General features: G+C 38.0%; 1 protein-coding gene across 2 annotated transcripts in view; it reads right to left on the reverse strand.

The window, feature by feature from the left end:
• LOC127447195 (protein Wnt-6-like) overlaps positions 1–24247 on the reverse strand; it is a 41423-nt gene that overhangs the window by 5680 nt on the left and 11496 nt on the right. The window contains exons 3-4 of one of the 2 annotated variants that reach the window (XM_051708847.1): positions 7870–8174; positions 1330–3974 (exon numbers count right to left, since the gene is read on the reverse strand). In XM_051708847.1, the coding sequence (XP_051564807.1) occupies positions 3513–3974; positions 7870–8174 (767 nt within the window). In that variant the 3' untranslated portion in view covers positions 1330–3512. Of the gene's footprint in view, positions 1–1329; positions 3975–7869; positions 8175–24247 lie in introns of those variants that run through there. The other variant, XM_051708848.1, reaches the window with a different exon arrangement.

A 24247-nucleotide genomic window follows, 5' to 3' on the forward strand; every position in this document is an offset into this window, starting at 1 on the left:
TTGCCACAAGAATTTAACATAATATGCGTTGATGTTAGTGTGATAAAATCTCTGTTCTATATCATTTTAGTGAAATAAAATTGCTTTCCAGGATTAGAGTTTATTGGGTTGCGTTTTCATGATAAACAAAGTTGTAATATTGGATATAATTTTACACAGATATGGTAGCAATTTTATGAACCACACTTGATATAAATCCCCCATGAAAATCTTCATATGAGGGCAAAAATGTTGAAGCATAAATTAATTTTTCAGCAGCTAAAATCAGATCAGATGATTACCACCTGTACACTTGCATTGGAGTTCACAGTCTCTCGTTTCCAGTGTCTTTACACTTCATCAGAGGAAATGAGAGTGTATCTCATCATACTGTGTATCCACCCACAGTGGCAGGCCTTCATTAGTGCCCTGTGTTTTACTATCAGCAGGCAAAGACAGAACGATCCACTCATCATGTGCATTCCACAGGCAGTGTGTGTGTGTGTGTGTGTGTGTGTGTGTGTGTGTGTGTGTTAAACTGGACCTCACCATTCAAACATAGCAGCCATATTAATAGCTCTGCTTCTATAAATCTAATGGCTGTCTGTGGAATGACTCTGCTGATGTTGTCCTGCTCTGGGCTGTCTATCGTTGTGTCTCTCGTTCTCTCATGCTCCTGGCACGTTCCCGCTCTCCATCTTCCCCTCCATCTTCAATACTGTTGGCTATGCAGCCCAAATTCCTGGAAAATATTAACTTGTGCCGACTTGCAAGACTCTACTAATACAAAGGGAGTCTTTTCCAACTGCGTAAATAACTGAAAACAACACCTTTTTTTTCTGCTGAGTAGCAAAACGATACTCTTGAAGCTGTGGTGTTAAAGAAATATCTCAAATTGCCCGAGAGACAGTGTAAAGCATCAAGTCTTGACCCCATGTAAAGTGAGGCAGTTAGAACAACATTCATGTGATTTGTTTAAAGTCCATGAAAGGAAAGCATGACATAAGCTTCATTATGCCATCTATATAAATATATCAGCCTGAAATGGGATCGACTCTCCAAGTCAAAACTTCATGTGAGAGATACAACATTCATCCTACAATTCTTTTACAGTCCATTAAGACTTTTCTCAATTAAAAGCCTATATCAAAGTACCTAAAATGTATTTGTATCAGATTTCATAATACTTTTTAAATAATTACTTGTTATCTCTAATAACTAAAGAGAAAGAAATCAGGAAATCAAGATAAACACTGTATTGGATTTTTTTGTTTGTTTTTTTTTTGTTTTTTTTCAGGAAATAAAAATATAGTATAGTACTCATAAAAAGAGTCAGGATTGTTTTTGTGTATTTTATTCAGTGATGAGCAGCTACAAGTAAGGTTTTTAGTTCCAGTCTCTTGTTTGTTTTTTGTTTTTTTCCGAATCATCTTCCTTCTCAAATACATTATGATTAATTATGCAAAAAATAAAATTCTGTAATGAATTAATACAAGACAACTTAATAAACAGTTGTTTTGAAGAGCAATTAATAATCTTGCATATCCTTCCACCACATTTCTCATATACAAGTTTAAGATTTTTATTTAAAGTTTAGAACTGTCCACAGATAAATAGAGCTGAATAATGTGTGTTCAAGTCATTTACATTTACTGGACATGCCATCACTTTTCACTAACTTAAGTCCATTATATTTATTATGCTCCTATTACAAATGCATGTGAAAGCTGTATTTCTCTATGGTCTGTGGCTCACAAGATAGGAAAACAAGAAGAAAACTCCAGATGATACCTCATAAAGGTATGTTCCAAAAAATGCAATACATCCCAAAACAAAGGAAGGGGTGCTTGAGATTAACACTTGATGAAAGTCTCATGGCTGACCCCGTAGTATCTAGTGAAACTCTGCATTCTTTATGTCTGTTTCTTAACATTGCTGTTTCTGATCTCATTAACGATACAGACAGCAGAAATATTATATTTCAAATATGATTAATTTGTGTGACACTGAATATGGTGCTAAAAAGTCCTGAATTTGCCCTTTATGAAAATGCAGTGTTTTGATTACCCAAAGATACTACTGACAAATCAAAATGGACACATGAACTGATCTGCGAAAAGTTGTTATTGCCATGGAAACCATATCACAAACAATGGAAATTAATTTCTCATCCACTGTCATTAACAATCTGTAACAATCAGTTTAGCAAAGGGAGCAGTGATAGCATATTAAAAGGCATATGCAAGATCAATAATATGCAAGCACTTTTATTCTTAAAGGGTTATTTCACCCGTAAATTAAAACTCTGTCAAAATGTACTCAACCACATGTCGTTCCAAACACATGTACATTTATTTCTTCCATGAAACAAAACAGGAGATGTTAGGTAGTCTCAGTCACCATTCACTTTCACTGTATGGAAAAAAGGTGCAATGAAAGTTAATGGTGACTGAGGTTAACATTCTGCCAAAACACTTCCCTTTATGTTCCACAGAAGAAACAAAGTCATAGAGTTTTGGAACAACATAAGGGACAGTAAAAAAAATGTTCATTTGAAATTTAAATTTCTTGAGTGAACGATCCCTTTAAAAACAATCAAAACACTAAAAATGTGTTTAACCATGGAGCAAATGGATGAAAAAGTGTATTCAGTACCAATAAAAGTGCATTAAAAGCCCTCAAGATTAAATATGATTAAAAAATAAAATAAAAATGAAAACAAAGAGTTTTTACACATTGCTTCTCTTGCATTTGCTTTTTACCTTTGAAACAACAGAGTTTAAGATTGAAATGACATGCTACTCTTTCTGTTAAAAGTTCTCACATTCAAAGTGCTTTTAAAAGAAAATGACAGGGCATTAGTCAATTCACTTACAAGTAGTCATGTTAGACAATATAAATAAGATTATTTTCATTGTGTCCAGGCAATGCCCATTTTACAGAGCGCTATGCCAAATATCCTTTACTTGATGTCCCTCTCACTTCAGACAGTACTGAGCAAGAGAAGCCTTTGCCATTGCACTGACATCAAGCACCATCATGTTGCTGTGCTTCTATTATCACCATGGCTGCAATTCTGTCCCTATGTGCACATAGTGAGCACTCAAGACAGTGGAAGTGCTTCCATTCATTGACTCAACAGAGGATATAACCACTTATAGCATTCAATGAACTGACAAAATAAACAGGGCTGATCTAAAAGAAACAGACACACAAAAGCCCTCTTCACTCTGCTGATAAGGATTTCTGAATGTCTTGACTCCACAGCTGATGAACCCCTCCTAAATCTTGAGTAGTCATTGAGACTAGTGGTTCTAAAGGTATTCTGAAGGGTGCATTATGAGTCAGATGCACCTCTAGTGTTTTCCAAAAACTCAGGGTCTGAAATGTGCATGTACGTTTTGCAGTACATTCTAGAGTGAATCTGGAATGTTCAAGATTCTACGCAACAGAGCTTGATTGTTCTAGCACGACTTCCAGAGGATTTCTCATTCTGATGCACTCTTCTCAATCTCTATATCAAGGGCTTTTGGTTAGTGACACAAACTGAGTTCCTTCCTAACAGAACACTTTTTACACTGGACCACGCAGCACCAGTGGAAACGGCAGAGACAGTTTTCCTCCAAGACCACCGTCTCGTCCCAATATCCCCTCTCGCAACACAGAAGGTCGCATCCGCTCACATCCAGAGCAGTGCTGTTGCATATTCGCCCCCGTGTGCCCAGGGAACCCGTCTTCCTGTTGGGCAGGCAGAAGTCTGGTGACTCAGCCGAGTAAATGAGATCCTGCTTGTCCGGCGGTTTGATGTTTTGGCCCACTGGAATGAGAGTCTTACCATCATTCCCACCCATCACTTTGGATGCCCCGTTGAAGCGCTCAAGCAGACGGTCACCCACTTCGCGGAAGTGAGGCATTTTCTTCCAGCAGGTCCGCAGAGTGCAAGAGCCAGACAACCCATGACATTTACATTCAGTTCTCATATAATTCTTCACAGCCTGCAGTTCAAGACACAAAGATAGTTCAATGAGATAAAAGGAGAAGCTATTCAGAAGGAATTTACCCTCGTCTCTCCCCTCCCTCTCTCCTATGTGGCCTCCAGCAACCCGAAAGCCAATCCGAGAAGCTGGAAGCATTGATTCGTACAGTCCCACACCTGTTGAATATCTGATAAATGCCGCGTTAACATTTTTTCTCTCGTTAATTCCAAACAAGTCACTGCGAGGCTTTTGAAAAGAGTTTTCATTTCATGTAATCATTAATTGAAAAACATAGGTAGCTGCCAAACATGTCTGTGTTCCCCCATCTTGCTCTTTAATGCCTATTTACCTGTGACTGACCCATGCTAACAGGACCTGAGGGTATGAGGCAGTAACCCCTGCAAGATGAAGCACTACTGACACTGGGGAATAGTTTGTGTGAGGATTCGGCCAGTGGCCAATATAGACATGTGATTACTATTGGTGATTTTTTGAAGGAAACTGTAAATCTGACCTCCTTAAACTACCGAATTATAAGAAATGAATACAAAATAAAAAACTGAGACAAGAGTTTTTGCATATCTCAAGAGTTTTTCAAATACAAAGCTTCCATTGTACAGTATTACAAAGGTATCTAAAATGCTGATTTTAAACAAGCACTAAAAAGAATAGCAAAAATGATTTGGTTTATAAATAGATCTCTCAAACACTTATCCTACAAATGACTTATATGTAGTTGTCTGTTCATATAAAAATGGGATAGAAAAAAAGTATTTTTTTCATGTTACATTACAACACTTTCTTCTATCCCCACTTTTTATGCAGACAACCAACACACTCTCACTGTAAAATCATCAGAATTTGTACGACTTTTCTAAATTTGGCTAATTAGTATGATATCGTGCGACTGCACTCGTTTGGATTCCTACGACTTTCACTATAGCCAATGACGTCACTGAACATCGTTTCCATCTAATACACGACAATTACTTGCTTCTGTCACACACAACAGCTTCCTATCATGTTTACATGCTCTACTGATTGGTTAAGTTTAGATAAGGGGTTTGGTTAAGGGCATAATATTAATAAGTATGTCCTTAACGCCTCGTGCGCGGAACTTGCGCTTACTTCTGCATTAGACATCTGGGAATTTGCACGTGATGAAGTCGTACGAGTTTATGTAAACAACATTATGCGAGACCATATGAAATAGCCAACTCGTTAATTATGTATGACTTTTCATGAGATCGGGTTGGAGACAACTATAAATAAGCCTTTGGTAATTTGATTTCCCTGAAAAGTGAGGAAACTGTTGATGGCATACTACCATATTACTCTTACTATCATTGTGTGATGGAGAGCTGTGAGTCAGTCTCCATCACTGGATTTTTAATGTGTCTAAAGTACTTATTTATGGTTTTACTCAAAATTTTGCAATATTTATTGGGGTTTTATTGTGTAAATGTTTTAATTCTTCTTATTTACTGTATTTGTTTTAACTCTCATTTTAACTCTCGTTCTTATTTATTTATTTATTCAATGATCATGTATTTAAAGGTGCACTCAGTAACTTTTGTCTTTGTGTCATCTTGGACTTACACTGACACCTAGTGGCTTGGATGCAGCATTATTTAAAATCAATAGTTTTCAGTTTCAGATGCCATTGTAGAAATTTAGAATTCACAGTCAACCATGATTACTTTGGCTGAGTTATTCTTCTAAAAATCTTAATTTGTGTTCAGCAGAAGAAAGAAAGTCATACACATCTGGAATGGCATGAGGGTGAGTAAATGATGAGATCATTTTCATTTTTAGTTGAACTAACCCTTTAACCAATGGTGCGAGTTTGGGGCAGGACTAACTGTTTGTCTCAAGGCTATTATAGTTTTGGGTTTTTAAATTAGTTTTCATTTTTATTTCGTTTTCAATTTCAAATTATTATTTAGTTTAGTTTCAGTTATTTTACCAACTATTGTTAGTTTTAGTTTTTTAATCAGTTTTAGGTTTTCATTTTTATTTTTGTCTATCAGTATATTTTAGTTTTGATTTTGATTTCTATTTCAGTTAACACAGATGAGTAAATGACTTGGCAGGGGACAACTCTGTGTAATGTTCTTTAACTTAAACTATTCCAGTCCAGATTACACAGGTCTAGATAGTGTATAGATAGGCTGAGTGTATAGACAACATGGCAAAAACAACCAAGAAGGACTTACAAATGAGGAGATACTTTACACCGATCACTTTATTAGGTATACTTGTACACCTACTTATTCATGCGATTATCTAATCAGCCAATTGTGTGACAGCAGTGCAATGCATAAAATCATGCAGATACGGATCAGGAGCTTCAGTTAATGTTCACATCAACCATCAGAATGGGAAAAAATGTGATGTCATTGATTACGACCGTGGCGTGATTGTTGGTGCCAGACGGGCTGGTTTGAGTATTTCTGTAGCTGCTAATGTCCTGGGATTTCAGCAGCTACAGTTCTGCTGAATGCACAACATGTCAAACTTTGAGGCAAGTGGGCTATAACAGCAGAAGACCATGTCGGGTTCCACTTCTGTGTTTTGAAGCAATGCATGATAGTTTCAGTTTAGTTTTAGTTTTTTGGAGAAAAAAAAAAAAGGTTATTTTTTGGGAATTTCGTTTCAGTTTTTTCAGTTTCAGTTAACTATAAAATCCTTGGTTCGTCTCACAAATGGTAGACAGGTGAAATGTTTGGGGATCCTACCATTTATGACAATTAAGCAGCCCTAATTGGTGCATTTCAGTTTGGTGACACCGGTGGCACAGAAATAACAAACTTCACCTTTAACTATTACATTTATCTAGAATGAGAGGAGAGGTAAGACTCAGAGAAAGGGGTGATGTTTGTGAACTAGTCTCAACTCAGTCCATTTTGCCTTCTCCAGCCTTTGCCAAGTATAGTTCCATAACATTTACAAGCTCTTCCATGCTTGGGCATTTGAAGTGCACCATCTGCTCATTTGAGCTTGACTATCTCTAAAGGGTTGTACAGGCAAAAGAGCACACGACTGTGCTTGTAACACCTATGCATTGATGCAAAAATTCTATCCACTATGATATTTCACCAGGACCATAAAAAACAAAACAATCATCTACTTCAAACCTGCATTCAAACATGAGGGCAACAGGTACTGTATGAAGTTGCTTTTAGCAAACTATGAAAGTAAATCAAAGCTACCTCACTCGTCAACACAACGCAAATCTTTATGTATTGTTGATGCGTGAACCAAAATGGGTTACAGGTTTATTCTGACGAGGATAGCACGAAAAAATATTGCTAAATGCAAATAATAATAAATTAACTTGCCATAAATTAATAATGCATTTAAGATAACAAAATAAATAGGCCTATAAACTTCATAATGGATAAAAAAAACAAAAAAAAAAACGTATCTTTTATTTATAACTGTGCATCCAATCAACTCTTCTGTGTTTTATTTGCAAGTGACTTACTTGGTAGAAGCTAGCCAAATTAGGCAGTTGCCAACATTGACAGTTTGCATAACATGCCCTAAAACGCAAAAATCATGAACAAAACACAAAGTAAAAGAAAATATGACCCTGACTACATTCAATTCGGGGTTTGTTGGGTCACCATGACCAATGTTAAATATGCGTCCTAAAGCAAAAGCAAAGTTTTGTTGTTGTTGTTTTGTTTTTTTTGCTCACGGATTTTGTCCAGATTGAATTGCGACCCATTTTTATTACTTTTATGTATCTTTATTTTTCTTCTCTGTATAATTTCTATGAAAAGCACTTTGAATTACCATTGTGTATAAAATGTGCTACCTGCCTTGCCTTGCCATATCAAAACACCCCATTACATTATTGGATTACAAGTATATTGGTTAGAATTTCTGACGAAATAAAATAACTTACCAGCCTACCGGCCTCGTTATTATGAAGGTCAATCAGTGTGCGAATGTCACTCTTGCCCTTCCTCCGCCTAGCGTCCATGAACTGCTTGGACTTCTCGTAGCCGAACTCCACATCATCCCCACAGCCTCCCCACTCCCACTTCACCCCCTCAGTTGGGCCCATGCTGCCTAAATGCGGGGGCGGCCCTCGGCTCCGCGTGGCCACACAGCCGCACTGCAGTAGCTCCCCCATGCTGCAGGCCTGGGTCACTGCATGCGTCACGCCTGCCGCTGTGATGGCATACACGAACGCTGTCTCTCGGATGTCTGTGAACACACACAAACACTACTGACATCAAAGAGAGAACTTCTGATTGTTGACAGCCAGGCTCGCAGTCTGGTAATCATGGCACTTTAGATATCCTAAAGCTGCATGGACTATTTCTGTAGTAAGGTACACAGCTCACCTACAATGAGAGAACTACTGAGGCACAACCAGGGGGTCAGGAATTGGCTTTTAAAAAAGGCTCTTAAAAGCATGAAATTTGCTATCTGCTGCCATTGTTGAGTGATCAGTCACATGACAGCTGATTCTAAAACCCATAAGCAAAGATGGCAGCCTCTAGATCTCGTACTTCCATGGGTGCCGGCACCAGCCAAACACCACCACAGAGATGAATGGGATGCTATGTAAATACATTAATATGTTAACTATATGCATGTTATTGTAGACCAGGCTAGTCAATTTGATATAATATGTAATAGCTCTGTCTCTATATAAACCCCTTTATAGACCCCTGCTTTAGAGCGCTAATCCAAGCACTCTTTAATTGTAGCATTCACAACATAAATTTAAGAGGAGAGCAGAAAAGTTGCATTTAACAACTCGTAGTAAGGGAGTTGAAAAGGATGACTTTTATCCTGTGTAAATGCAAGACGCAGTGAGCGTGCAGTCACTTTTCAGCCCAGTGCCAATTCTATATCACATGATTCAGTGAATGGGATTCATTAAAGCCAGTGAAATGGAATCAGGGATCTGCAAGAGCAGCGCGCACACACACACACAAACACACAAACACACACACACAAACATGTTGGTGCGGCTATCCTTATGAGGACTCTCCATAGACATAATGATTTTTATACTGTACAACCTATAGATTATATCCCCTAAACCTAACCCTCACAAAAAATCTTTCTGCATTTTTACATTTTGAATAAAACATTGTTTAGTATGTTTTTTAAGCAATTTGAATTATGGGGACACAAGACATGTCCTCATAAACAACATTATAGCATAATACCCTTGTGTGTAATTAACAGTTTGTGACCTAAAAATTGTCCTCGTAAACCACCCAAACCCGCCCACACACACACACACACACACACACATACAGATATTAATCCCAGATGTCCATTCACATTCCCGCTGTCTTCTTCATACTGTGAGGCAGTGAGTGAGTGTGTGTGTGTGTGTGTGTGTGTGTGTGTGTGTGTGTGTGTGTCATTTTGTTCCTATGATTGTGTGTGTGTGTGTGTTCTGATACTTGTGTGGGCATTTTTTCCGCACCCCACCTGAAAACACCTGTAGGTTTCTGGTGCACAGAACACAAAAATGTCTGTATAAACAGAACGCTGTTCATTGGATAACTATCCAAACATGCAGTGTCATCTCAGAAAAAGAGAACCAGCCTTCCCGTGTCATACATTAGGTGTAGATCCTCAGATTCTGTGGATACTGACGTAATTTAGAATCTGGCCAAAAAGGTGTTTTTGATTTCGTTTCGGTGGTTTGTAACAGCTCACCTGGGCAAACTTTTATGAAAATGTCTTACTGGCTGCTAAACACCTTCTTACTGCCATTGGTCCATGTCATCGGTAGGAGTGACCTGGAGCTCCACCTACCTTGAGGCCAACAGCTAATAGGCCTTTATCACACTTCCACGTTCGCAGAACGGAAGCTTCGCTTAGTAGCATAAAACAACTTCCACTGCAGTCTGTTTCAATGGCAGTGCCAACTGCGCGGAATTATTATGGCCTATTTTATGTATAAATTCATCTCAAATACTTAATCTAAACAGACCTACATCACATTACAATCATTTGAGGGACCAATTCACAGAGTATAAGTAGTTCCCTATCTGTCACTCACTCGACGTTGGTGTCGATGTAGTGACACTAGGGGTCACTCTTGGGAGCCCGAGACACCTCTGGTCTTTGATAAAAGGCCAATGAAAATTGGCGAGTGGTATTTGCATGTCATTCCCTTGGACATACGGGTATAAAAGGAGCTGGTATGCAACCACTCATTCAGATTTTCTCTTTGGAGCTGAACGGTCATGCTCGTTGAGCTGAATACTACTGTTCATTCACCTCTGCTGGATCTGATGGCGCATTTCAGTGGCTTCTCCCCCCTCTGCACTGGTGCACTGCAGAGAACGCCCCTGGGCGCTTCGGCAGAAAAACTAGAGAGTATATTTTCTGAAAGAGCATTTTTCCCCTCTAAAAGAGTATATATTTCTCTAAAAGATCGCACAAACGGAATGTATTTTTAAAGACTCGTCTTTTTAAAGATGCTTTTCCGATTGTGTGTTATTCCTGGTTGTGCTCGTTATCTCTCGTCTTCTAACGGTCACGATCACTGTCTTTCGTGGCTGGTCACTGCTCACGCGAAGACATCGTTCGTGGATGGTCATGTTCTCATTGCGAGAATATGTCCATGGCAACGTAGCGGTCGCGGCTCGCCTTCGTAAGAAAGCGAGCCACCCCAGAGACTCCCGCCTCGGTCCTTTTACCCACGGGTATGAGGCCAGCACGGCTAACACTGGGGGCGATTTGGGGACCCCAATAGGACCGCCTCCGCCAGGTATCCCCCCGCGGACCTCCCATTCCCCAGCACGCTCGTCTGCCCCGATCGGGCTTCCGGGTGAGTCCACCGGCTCGTCTCATGGCGAGTTCGACCTCTTATTCGGAGCCCGCGAAAGTGATGAGCTCTCGAGCACAGCATCGGAGAGTGGGCTCATCCAGTCGGAAGCCTCAGCTGTGCTCCTCCCTTCCGGGTCGATTGCCCAGTCACAGGCTGATGCGGAGATGACGACATGCTTTCCCCGTCCAAGGCCTGTAGGTTTACGTCATCTCTGACGGCCAAGGTCCACGGTGCCGCTGGACAAGCCGCCTCCGCCCTGCACGCCATGGCTCTCCTGCAAGTCCGCCAAGGCGCTAAAGGAACTGCACGAGGGTAGTTCCGCCCCGGGATTGATGCAGGAACTGCGCTCAGCGACCGACCTCGCTCTCTGAGCGAAGGAGGTCATGGCGCGGTCTCTCGGGCGGATGATGGCCACACTAGTGGTCCAGGAGCGCCACCTTTGGCTCAACCTGTTAGAGATGGGTGAGGCCGACAAGACACGATTCCTTGCCAACACTTCCGGGGCTGAGAGAGTGGAAGGGCTAGGTCTTTAGAACCTTCTATGCTCCTCATTTTGTATGCTTCTATGACAATAAAACTCAGAGTCCCATCTTGCATTGCAACGAAAATATGGCGGAGTGCATAGTCGGTGTTACGGTTCAAGTGATTTTCATGTCATCTGGTGACCTTCTTCCGTTTTACACCAGATGTGAACGACCGTCCGCAGATTCGTCGATTCTGAAAATCATGCTTCTGACTCAATATTTTGCTCTTCATTAAATATAAACTTACTACATGATGCTGGCATCATTGAACAGATTAAACTAAGTGGTAGTATTAGATTAAACAGCAGAAGTACGCAAGATAAAAAAAAATAAATAATAATAATTAGCGACAATTTAAGGGCCCGTTTACACGACAACCTTTTCAACTAAAAACGGAAAACTTTTTATGCGTTTTGGCTGTTCGTTTACATGACAATGGCGTTTTGGGGCCTGAAAACGCAAACTTTTGAAAACAGGTTTCAAAGTGCAAGTTTTTGAAAATGATGCCGTTATCGTCTCCGTGTAAACATACAAAAACGTGAATTTGTGAAAATAATGCGTCATGCGCACGCTTATTACCTGTTATATAAAGAATGATGGATTGATAGGCATCAGTTTGAGATGTATAATTATCAATATGAATACTGGTGTCTGTGCAAATAACAATAATCAACAATTTATTCATTTGGAGTGTTTTGTATGGAGTGTGAACATTATACAGTAGGCAGAACCTGCAATTTGAAAATATTGAAATTAATGTATGGATTCAGATGGGAAAAATGTATCTGCATTTTAAATGTTATTTATTTATTTATTTACTTAATTTTATTTGATGTAACTTTATCCTGCAATTCATTCACCCACCACTTATGTATATAGCCTATAGACAGAGATGTGATGCCATGTACAATATTCAATTATATGCTTAGAATATGAAAACATGAGGCAGTGAAAATACATGTTAGATCCAGTGAACACATGACCTCTCTCTCCGTCAGAAGATATCCATATATCAGAGTTCTGTCTGATATCCAAAACCAGTCAACATCAACAGCTTGTTATGTTAACTTACTCTCCTACCAGACCAAGAGTCAGCAGGGGGAATACAGAAGAAGGCAGGAGACGAAGTGATGGTAAAAATGAGCAGAGTTTATTGAATAATCTTGAGAGTTCAGTCTATAGGCATATGCGCGAATACTTCAAAACAGCGCACGAGATATTCAAAACTACAGTAGTGGACTACATGACTGTGTTTGTGCTGCTCAAGATTTTGAGTTTATTGACGCTTCTCCAGCAAAGTATTTGTTATTTGTAGTAATAAAGTAACCTCATCGTCCGTCCAGACAAAACTGCTCGATGCTTTCACCATCTTCATTGTTTGTATTCTGTGGAAGAATGCTTATGTGCGCAGGAGTGTAGTGTTTCTTTACAAAGTGACATCGCCAACTACTGGCCTGGCATGCATAAAACAGCATTTTTAGTCATTTTCGCGGATCCGTGTGAACGGGGATTGTTTTGACAACGTTGTCGTCTGTACGCGGATCTTTTCAAAAACGCAAAGGACAAACGTTTCCCTTTTTAGTACATCGTTGTCGTGTAAATGTACCCTAAGAGAGCATCTTTGTATTCACATGAGTGTGTGTTTGGTGGGAAATGGTGCATATAATCCAGCTGTGTGTCCATGTTAACTTGTGCCTCAGTTCACAAGCTGATGGTCTTGTCCGATTATGATTATTGTTACGATTATGTCATTTTCTCATCGAAACGCTGCACCCAAATATTATGCGATAACATAAAATCAGTTAGTAATTGAATGAACAACAATCTATATCTATAACTATATTCAGACATAAATATCGACATACTCACTTTTACTTACCCACTGCTCATGTATAGAACGTTCACCACAAGCCCTTCAGAGCTTTGAAAGGTCATCCGAGTAAAAAATTAATCAACCCCTCTTTTTGCAGTTTGAACAAATAGTTATAGTCTGGTAGTCTGCAGTCTGGTACAGTTAGTTACACTATTAGACACAATAACCTATTGCATACCAACATGACAAACCATTTCATCAAATATTAAAATGACAATGAGCAACAATGGGTAATTTTGGCAACTTGTTTTCTGATCTTATGATATTTATCTACATTAATGTCACTATTTAGACCTAAGCCTACTGAGCATATGTCCACACTAATAACAAACAAACTCAGTGTGGCTTTATTAATGTTGGAAGTTTGTTCATTTAGTTACGGATTAATTTTATGATATAATAAATAATATTTGGGTGCAGCATTTCGATGAGAAAATGAAAATGTCATATTCGGACAAGACCATCAAATTAACATGGACACTGCTGAATTATATGCACCATTTCACACCGAACACACACACTCATGAGTCATGTGAATACAAAGATGCCCTCTTAAATTGTTGCTGTCTAGTAGCTTAAATGAATAGTGCGCTACAGAGTTGAGCTGATCATATTACTGATGGCCGAGTTCGAATCTCCTACCTCGGTTATTTATTTATTCTTGCGTACTTCTGCTGTATGATCTAATAATACCACTTATTTTAATCTGTACAATGATGCCAGCATCATGTAGTAAGTTTGCATTTAATGGAGAGTAAAATATTGAGTCAGGAGCATGATTTTCAGAATCAATTAATCTGCGGCCAGTCGTTCACATCTGGTGTAAAACGGAAAAAGGTCACCAGATAACATGAAAACCAGTTGAACCATAACACCGGAAAGCACATTTGTGATCGCAACTTATCTATCATAATCAATCATTATAAACATCTATAAACCACATTATATGTTTGATAATATATAATCTGACCTTCAGTGCACCCGTTGTGATATAATCTGTCCTCCAGTGCATCTGCTGTGAAGTGTAAGGTAAGATTTATTTTAATTACAGGGTGCATTAAAGAACTCATGCTGGGAGATCCGTCAGTACAGAAGAAACTCGTGTGAAAAGGTTAAATACTCTTAAGTGCCCATTCACTCTTTTATTTTATAAGTTGCTTCAATCATGTGCCTTCTGCAGTAAAACCCATTCACACATCTGTCCATAGTAAGATATGCCTATCATCATTCATTTGTCTGTAGTCTTCCCATCAACACTCTTTAATACATCCATCTCTGCAGTTGTATCAGTGTTAGAGGTGTGAAGCAAAGCCATTATCTGTATCTGTATTTGAATTTGTTCATATGACAAAATTATCTGTATCTGCCTCTGTATTTGGATAGAACCGTGTGTGGGCGGTGCTTAAACCGGAAGTGCATTAAAACTAAATGAAACGCACATTTTTAATTATTACTCTTATGTTTCTATTAATAAAATATGCCTTGTGTATGCCTTTTCCTAATAATAGCCTAATAATAATAATAATAATAATAATAATAATTATTATTATTATTATTATTATTTTACAATTATTATTTAATTAAATAATAATTTAATGTTTTTTCTTACCAGATGAAGCTGAATTTGTAGGTTACATTAACTGTGGAATATGTTGTTAACTTTGGTTTCTCCTGGTATTTCAGATATTAATATCTGCCTGAAACAGAATTTTTGTTCATCTGTTCATGTATAACAGCATTACTCTGGAGGCAGGAGGTGTCAAGAAAAATGTGAAATGTCAAGCACACATTTTGTAGTGAATAATAAATACAAATTCAAGCATTAATGAAATTTAATAAATCAATATTGCCTAGAAACAGGTGAAAGTCCCATAAGTCTATCAAGAATTTTTGATAGGGCACCATTATTGAGTTAAATAATAGTAATAATATAATAATAATAATAATAATAATAATAATAATAATAATAATAATAATAACAATAAATTTAAATTTATACAGTGCCTTTTCAGAGCTCAAGAGCACTTAACATTCTCAAATTTAACACAGTTTAAAGAAGAACAAGAAGAAAAAAGACAAAAAAAAGAGTTTCTTTGTTTTACATAAGTAGGAATATTCTGAAGAGATGAATACTATATGGAGCATTTAAACATTTATGGAGCATTTTAACTTTTTTTTGGAATAAAGTCAGATAATTACCTTAATTGCTGATGTGAATATAAATGTGGTCAACTTTAAGAGACGGCTAGATGAGATCTGACATGAAATCATCACATCAGGTCAGGAATTTAACATCGTGCTCAGGTTTAGGCTATAAATAAATACATGGGAATCACGTCTGAATCATGTGATATATTAACATGGACATTTCAAGAAGTGGAAAGTGTACATGATGTCGTATCTTAGTTAATATTACACTTGACAAGCTCCAGACGTGAACAATTTACAGTGACCGCAAACGGCGTCAAGACCACGGCCATTCGATCTGAAATCACAACGTGCACATTTTCATCCATAATGTTTACACTTTTGAAATATTGGCTGCACAGATTCATAAATTTGTTGTAATTTAGAATGTTAATTTTTTTTATGTTGCTTTATGCTTGTGTTTCTTGGATTATCAGTCAAATTAATATTTTTTTATATTATTTGGATGAATCTGTAATTCATTTTGAAGTCATTATTTGTGCCTTTCCGAATAGGGTTTTCGGCTTTGGGCACATCCCTAATCCGTGTCATCATAAATGCAATAACAGAGTGTAATCGGTGCATATAATGGCCACATATAGCACGTTAGTGCATTAGTGTCATGAATTCAGAGTGCAAACAAGACAAATTGTGCATTTTCTACCGCATATGTATTACTTTAAATCATCATCAAGTGGTTAAAAAAGCATCTTTTACTGATCTAGTGTGAACTCTACTCATAGAATGAAGCATAAAGTCATTGAGCGTCCTCGTATTTAAATGTATTTCAAAACACCCCCACAGCAGTATGGCAGGTTGCTTGACTGTTTCAAACTTCTTTTAACCCTAAACGAAGAATGAAGAGGAACTTCTCCGGAAGTATATTAGAGCCTTAACGTGGCAAAATCACAGCCAATCAGAACATGTTTGATGTTTAAAGGTGATGTAATTCTGCACCTCTAGCAACATCAAACGGAATAGAAAAAAGAATTACTGTTTTCAAACTGGCAGGGGCGCAACTACCCATTTATGGGGAATATGCATTATCAACATTGGTGCCTCCTTGATAATTTTGCTGTCTGATGAATAAGGGTGGAGGGGATTTGGTGCCCACTGGCATTGCATATTGTGTATTGCACACCCTGTTTTTGCGCCCCATCAGTCCCCATCCTCCACTGAACGGACAAACACATAAACTGTCCCAAAACTTACAACATAGATTAAGTGCATGTTGATATGTCAGGTTGGTTGGGATGCTTAAACAAACAGGGCAATGTTTTGATAGCAACACAGTCTTAACACTTCCCTTAAAAAAAATCTAGAGATCTGGCAAACCAGCCACAAACTTGTCACAAATTTGCAGCAAATTTGCCACTATTATTTTCACATGCAAATGAGCTTGTGATTCACCGCAGATGTTTGCCAGAAGTTTGCAGCTCTTTACCAATATTGGTGAATCTGCAGCAAACCTTTGGCACAAATGGACAATTTGCCACAAGCTGACATGAAGACTTGATTTTTGCAAGGGTTTCGGGGAAGTGAACCAACCAATAGATTATTTATAGTTTTCTCTGCAAATTCAGCTGGGATAGGAGAACATTTTTACATAGAGAAAATTACACATTTCACCTTTTAATATACAGATATGTAATGAAGAATGCGCTATGAGTGGGGCTTCCCACCGTGACTAGACAGAAATAGAAACCAAGTGACTGTCCAAAAACTCTAATTATCATGGAGAAAATAGGATTTATCACTTGTGGTTGTACTGCATCGCACCTGATTACGACATTACACATGGAATTCATTAATAAGTGGGTGATGATTTTATCAAGTAAACATGCATACCAAGTCAGACCTATCATGATCAGATGATGTGTTGTAAACAGTGACTGTATCATCATACATTTGAACTACTAGGCGGACAAAATTCGCCCCTTTGGATCCCATTTTAATCCAATCCAATACATTCATAAGACAGAGGCTGTCATGACAGACAGAGTGTGAAAATTCACTTGATTTCACCTCCCTCTCTTATTTTTTTCCTCCAAGACACAAATTCCAAACAAATTTTGTGCAGCTGTCTATGCCCAGGCCTGCCTGGGAAAGAGAGTGAGAACTTAGGCTAATGCCAAAAGGGGCTTCTGTGAATTTGCAAATATTTTTTTTTAATACTCAATCTTTGAGTCAATGAAGCATGGGGCTGCAGGATGAAAAGAGATGAGAAGGCAGGGCCCCTCCAGTGGCTCCACCAGAGCTGACAGGTGGGAATAATTTTGACTGATTTATTTTGCCACCATGTGCTGCCTGCATGCAGAGTGGGTTGAGACAATCTCTAATGCTGCACAGATCTTGTTGCATACCTGCAATCCACTTTTATTAACTGAAGGCAACCACACAAACACACACATGCTCATGGATAGCGTGAGTAATTCTCAGATACTGTATGTACAACATAGTTACTCTTGCAAGCAAAAGAGATCTGATACATCAGGGCTGGCTGCCCCTTTAAATAATAACACATATTCATACAGTCCTTCACGCTGTGAAGACTGGCCCCTGACCTGTTTGAACAGTGGGGTTGAAAATAGAATGTTCTGGAACTAGGACTAAATAATGCCATATTACAGTGTGTGTTTTTTGTAGTGTTAGGATTGTAGCATATACATTATGTGAAACAGGATTAAAATAAGAGAGAAAAAATAAATAAGAGAGCTAATAATCTTAATGCTCGCAAAAATGGTGTGCCTCCAGGCTTGGAGACGCATTGTGTTATCTGACACAATCTTACCTTTTTATATTTCTCTCTTTAATTCCATCTTTATCCCTATCTCTTTCTATTGAACACACACATTCTTACACATTAGCGCTGTTCTAAAATGTAGTGAGCTGCCTACGGAGGCATCATAGGCCTGCATCAGATGAAGCCTGTTCCAAACAGAAGGCAACTTGCTGCCTGCTATTTTGGTTAAATTCTACATCAGTTTCGCACATAATCCAAAATGGTGAATGAAGCAAGAGAAATGTTGATTATAAATAATGTTAGCTTAGCAACATGCTAATGTTAAACTCTATTGAAACCCATTGTAAGAGTACAGTCGTGCAAAGTGCTATCTGTGTGGCGTGTGCAGTTGCTGTCTATGTAGAGCATTTCAAATGAAATGAATTCAGCACTTATGAGTTTCCATGATGGTTATGCTACTGCATGAGGCCACGTTCACAATAATCTGTTTTTAGTTTGAAAACTTCATTTTCAGTTCCCTAATGTCATCTTTTTCCAAAGTATGCGGAACTAGAGAGCGTTTTCGAAAGTCTCCATTTTTGGTGCTGGAAAATGTCATTCCAATGTGGATGAGAGGTGTAAATGTAGAAAAATAAATGTGTTTACAACCAAAAATGTAATAGTGTAGACATAACTGTAAAATGCAGCTGCATGTAGGAAGCAGCCAGTAAGGCAGCTAAATAGGTTTTGGAAAAGAGATACTGAGTTCAAATGTGAGGTCTCGATCACTACTATCAGAATACTGAAGATACCAAACACATCTGCTGAACAAATGTGAAGAAACAAGGAGGATATTTCTGACAGCAACAGATGAGGAGGCCTGATTCATTACAGAAGAATATACACTATGATATATTCATGAAGACCCAACTCATCAGTGATTGGTTATTATTAACTTATTGACACCATTCATGCTATAATTTGACTTTCAACTTGAGTACGGGTACATGCTTGTTGACATTCCAATACCTGAACCCAAGGAAAAATGTCAGTAACCTCTTTACACCACACAATACACAATCCCCCAACACTGATCAACATTGACAGAAACAAGAGGTCTTGATGGCAAAAATTATGAGGCGCATTCCTGAAGTGACAGGGCAAATTGTGCACACGGCTCAATAATTTCTGGGGTTTCTAATTGGAACCACATATTGTATCAGTACAGTTTTAAGGACTTCATTACAACTTCAGAGACAACATGTAAGAGTAGCCGACAGCATTTCCAGCAAATCCTGGCATTCGAAGGCCGCTCCCTTGGGCCAAGAAAACAAGCTTTGGTGTACTTGTTTGTATAGGGGAAGACAATAGCCCCCAGTTATTTAGCAATGAAAGAAATATGTGAGACACTTTGTACAAACCTATTGCACAGTACAGGAAGTGAACCTGCCTTAGCAGAGCTCTCAGCTTTGACACGTGGTCATTACAGCAGAGTTGAATGGTAATTGTGGTAAAAGCTTGAAAACAGAAGAGCACTTAAGCCTCACCTATAGACACCCAAGAATTTATGATTAATTTCCATTTTGTCTCCTGTGCTCATTCTGAGCTGGGCCGATGCAGACAGAGAGGAATCATATTGCAATCCGTGTGTGAACACGTCCACACTGGAGGCCAATTCATGAACTCAGTAAGCTCCAGACCTGGATATGAAAAGCCTGCATCTCTCTACATCACTGTAATATGGGCATATATATATACTAGTGTGGGCATATATAAACTAGTAAAATTAGGCACAACGTTTTACTGACCATCTCAATGTCACACTCTGGTGGCATAGGGCAGAGATTGGGGAGAAAATATAGTGCCCTCTTCTGGTGACAACCAATAAAACAATGTTTGATACAGCACAGCATGACATTGTTTGGAATGGAATACTAGCTTACTACTTATTGCATACTGCGAAGTATGAATTGTATACTGACAAAAAACATTTTTAACTAATAAGGCAAACAATGGGCAAACTAAACATTTCAAACAGTGCTATGCTACATTGTTATCATATGATCTCACTTTGCTTGTCATGTGACCTGATTACATTGCACTTTAGAGCACAATAGCACCCTCCCATTTTTCAGCCATCTGGGTTCTGGGGGTGCTTCTCATTTCTTAAATTGTGCATCCTTGTTTCCTCGCTCCTCTGTCCTCGAGTCCGTGACCTGGAAACCGATCAATCATTAAGGACGTATCAATTCTCTAAACGCACTGCGAGGAGGCGAGCATCAAGGACAGAGGAAGCTTCTCGAGGATACTTGAGCGTGGAAGCACCGGAGCATCCTATGCAGAAGAATTTTTTGGTCGAAGTACCTGACACACGCATACATTCTCCTCCCTCTTCACATCTCACATAGCAGTTTTAATTCAAATTTCACCCTTACAGTTTAAATAAACCATAATTGACACAATAAACTGTCATAATAAATTATTTGGATTTATTATGGATTTATCAATAAATACAATTTCAATAACATAATGGCAAGCACACTGAAGTACTGCAGCTGCGCAGAAATAGTGCTTCGAAGTGATGCGTGAGTGAGCAGGACAGTCCATTTTACAAACACATCTGGCTTCAATTTCTATGTCATCGTTTCCTTTTCTTCCATCCTTTACTCGTTTCCTAAGAGGGTGGAGCTAGGAAACGAAGAAAGGAAGCAAGGAAAGGAAACGAGGTTGCACAATTTAAGAAATGAGATGCACCCTGGAAGTACTTTTCCCATTAATTTTTTCCATAGGCTTTACTTAAAATCCTTCATAAAAGAGTTGTAAGCCATGAACCAAACCAACCAGCTCTGAGGTGAATCACAACAATACAAACTTTAATTTGAAACAAAAAACTATTTGAAAATCAGACAAAAAGACAAAAGTACATGACTGTGTAGTGAGGGAATGAAATACAATTCCGTGAATCATTGCCAATGACATAATCAAATGAACCCTTTCGCACGTACGATCAAACCGGTATGATTACTCTATTCTGGGCTTAGAGGCGTACGAGCAAACCAGTGCGATGTGCATTCTTGCTGCTGTTTACCTGCAGAGAGAGAGAAGCGGTTGTCATAATGAACCAGCTGCTCAGATAGCCTTATCAACATCACAATATCATTATTTTTATGCTACATACATTCAAACAATCACTAAATAAAAGTTTAAAGCCATTACCATAGGAGCACGCTGTTTTGATGCAGTGATGTGGCAATGTTTAGTGGGCTTTTTTTGGCTGGTGTTCTCTAATTGGTGGATCTTTCTCTGCTGGACCATGGGTAGTGTTGTTCTTCAATTAAACATGGTATTTAAACAATGAAGTTGAAATAACGTGGACTGATGGATTCAACAGGGGAATATACTATCAATAAACAAACTGGGAGCTCATGGTACATCTGTTTTTAAAGATTTATTAAGTTATTTATAAAAATCTATTCGTCTATGGAGAAAAATGAATGGGATTTTTACTTCCGGAACCAGATTTTACGGCCTATAAAGTGTGTTCAGCTTCATGCAACACTACTTATTCCAATCGGCACCATTTAATCTGACAATATTAAGCCTAAAAATACCTAAACATTTGACATTCCAGCAGTTAATACCTGTGTGAATTAAATTTAAACCCAACTGAGTTAAAAACAATTAAGCTAAAAGTACATGATGTTACTTTCATTACTCCTAGGCTATATAACAATAAATATTACAGTAAATGAAAAATCTTTATAATGTGAATTTATACTGTATATATCCTGTTTACATATTAATGTTATTCAAAATAAAACAACTAAAAAAAAAGAAAAAAAAAAGAAATCCTCAGATTATGTAGGATGGGCTTTAATTGTGACATCAGGCAATATGTAAACACAGCAAGCAAGACAAACAAGTTTATACAGAAATAATCAAAATTGTATAAAATAGATCTATTTTTGATCATTTATGAAGTATCAGGCTTCTAAAGAATAAAATTAAATGCGGATCATCCAAGTTTATGAGAGTCAGCTTCTGGTCCCTTCCCAGCTGTTTGCTCATCCTCACCTGACTGACTGCTGCTCTTCTCTACTTCGGCCACCAAGTGACATTAAAACAGGTTGTATTTCACTCATAGCAAACAGAACAACTGAAATAGATATAAAAAAAACCTAACTAGTTAAAAATGAATAACTACAAGTGTTTTATTGAGCAAACTAGCTAGCTAGTAGCCCCAAAAATAACTAAATCACTTCAGATAGCTTTCCCTGGTGATGACTAAACCACATACTAGTATGGGATAGAAGCAAACAATTAGTAAGTATTATTGTACTAGGGCTGAACAATTATGACAAAAATCATTATTATCATTTATTTCCCTTGAATTTGTAATTGCGATTAATTTAGATTAATATAATTTACATTAAATTAAATTTAAATTATTTGGATTGGATTGGATTCTTTATGTTGGCTACGCATCCAAAACTGTCTTCCTGAATGACATTATTGCTGTTTTATACCTCAAGTTTGCCAGGTTAGTGACAACAAATCTTATAAAGATATTTAGAGTTTTGTTTGAGGCATGTAGCAAAAAGTGAAGTGGACATCCATGAGCAGAGCTGCATATTCTGCTGCATTTTCTGTGATATACTGTATTTCTGCTATTTCTGCTATGTGTTTTCTGTGCAATCACATATGGAGACTTGCGCGCCATTATGTAATTTTTAATTTTTTTCCCCATCTCCAATATCTCCAATAACATCCCAAATAACCCTGCCCCTAAACACCCCGTAATGAAAAAAAAAAAAACTGTGATTGGTCGCTTAGCATGTCAGTTAGATGGCTTTCCTGTCTAAATGGGTGGTTCTTGGCCAACTGAAGCTGCTATAGAGCCCAGACCTTTGCCGCAGTCATAGGTCTGGCAACGCAAGACTAGCCTGTTAATAGTGTAAGTTAAAGGTGCTGTAAGTGAATTTTTTTTCTTTTCTTTTTTTTTTAATGAAAATATCCCTATTACCTGAGTTAGATATAACTGAAATAGACGCCATTAAATATCACACCTGTCTCTGTAAGGGCTAGTCTTTTTAAACAGCTGGAAAAAACAAATTATTTGTTTAGCCAATCAGAAGACTTTGAAGCACTTTCTACCTGTCAATCATTCCACACATTCACAGAGCAGCCCATATATGGGCAAAAGGAAGATAAGAACGTCAATCTGAGAGTTTCCCTTTGTCGCGTAAGAACGCTGTTTTGCTCGTTGCTGTTAACAACTAGCGTCCTAGTAACTGTACAAGGTCAGTGTAACTGTTTGGGTTTGCTGACATCAAATTGCATATTTATTTTTCTATTCTGTGAAATTGTGATGCTCTCCAGCTCCATCTCTGATTATAACAGTCTCCAAGTGTATCTGTGTGTATGCGCGTCTTTGGAAAGAAGGGGTGTGTCTAATTCAACGGCTAAGTCCTTTGGAAGTTCTAGAATGGCTAACATCGCTTACAGCATCCTTAAAGGCCATTCCATATGCCTTCCCACACAGAAATCTGATATAGTATGGCCATGAACATATAAACACAATAGTTCATATATTTGGGCATATATATACACATTCAAATTTCACTGTGATTAGGGAAAAAAGAACATGCACCAAAAAAAAAAAAAAAAAAAAAAACATCCTCTCTGGAATTCTCTTTGTGTTAAAAATTGACCAGTATGCCTGTCAAAATTGACCAGAACCTGTCAAACTAACAAAACTGATCAAATTCACAACCTACTAATCTACATTGTTTTTTCTAATGTATACCATAGAAAGACAAAAAAAAAAAAAAAAGGAAAAAAAAAAAAAGCTGTTTGTAAAATCTGTATTAAGAATAGTGTTTTTAAATGTGATCTGACTCTCTGACTCTTTGTCAGATCTTTAGAAGAATTATTTTTTACAAAATATTACATAATGACAGCCACTTTTGCATCAACGCCACTGTTGTGGGGTAAAATAATGGCCTCTACTGATTGAGATTTTTGGGGTGGGGGTGGGGTGTGAGAAGGCTACATTAGTTTTTCCTCTTCAAAGGGCTGAAAAATGTGGCTGATCAATGATTATGCAAGGCAATTTGGGGAGCATTTTAGAAAGCAATTTAACAGAAGAAAGGCTCTGAAGTAAAAAAC

Source organism: Myxocyprinus asiaticus, chromosome 10 (assembly GCF_019703515.2).
Source record: "Myxocyprinus asiaticus isolate MX2 ecotype Aquarium Trade chromosome 10, UBuf_Myxa_2, whole genome shotgun sequence".
Lineage (NCBI taxonomy): Eukaryota > Metazoa > Chordata > Actinopteri > Cypriniformes > Catostomidae > Myxocyprinus > Myxocyprinus asiaticus.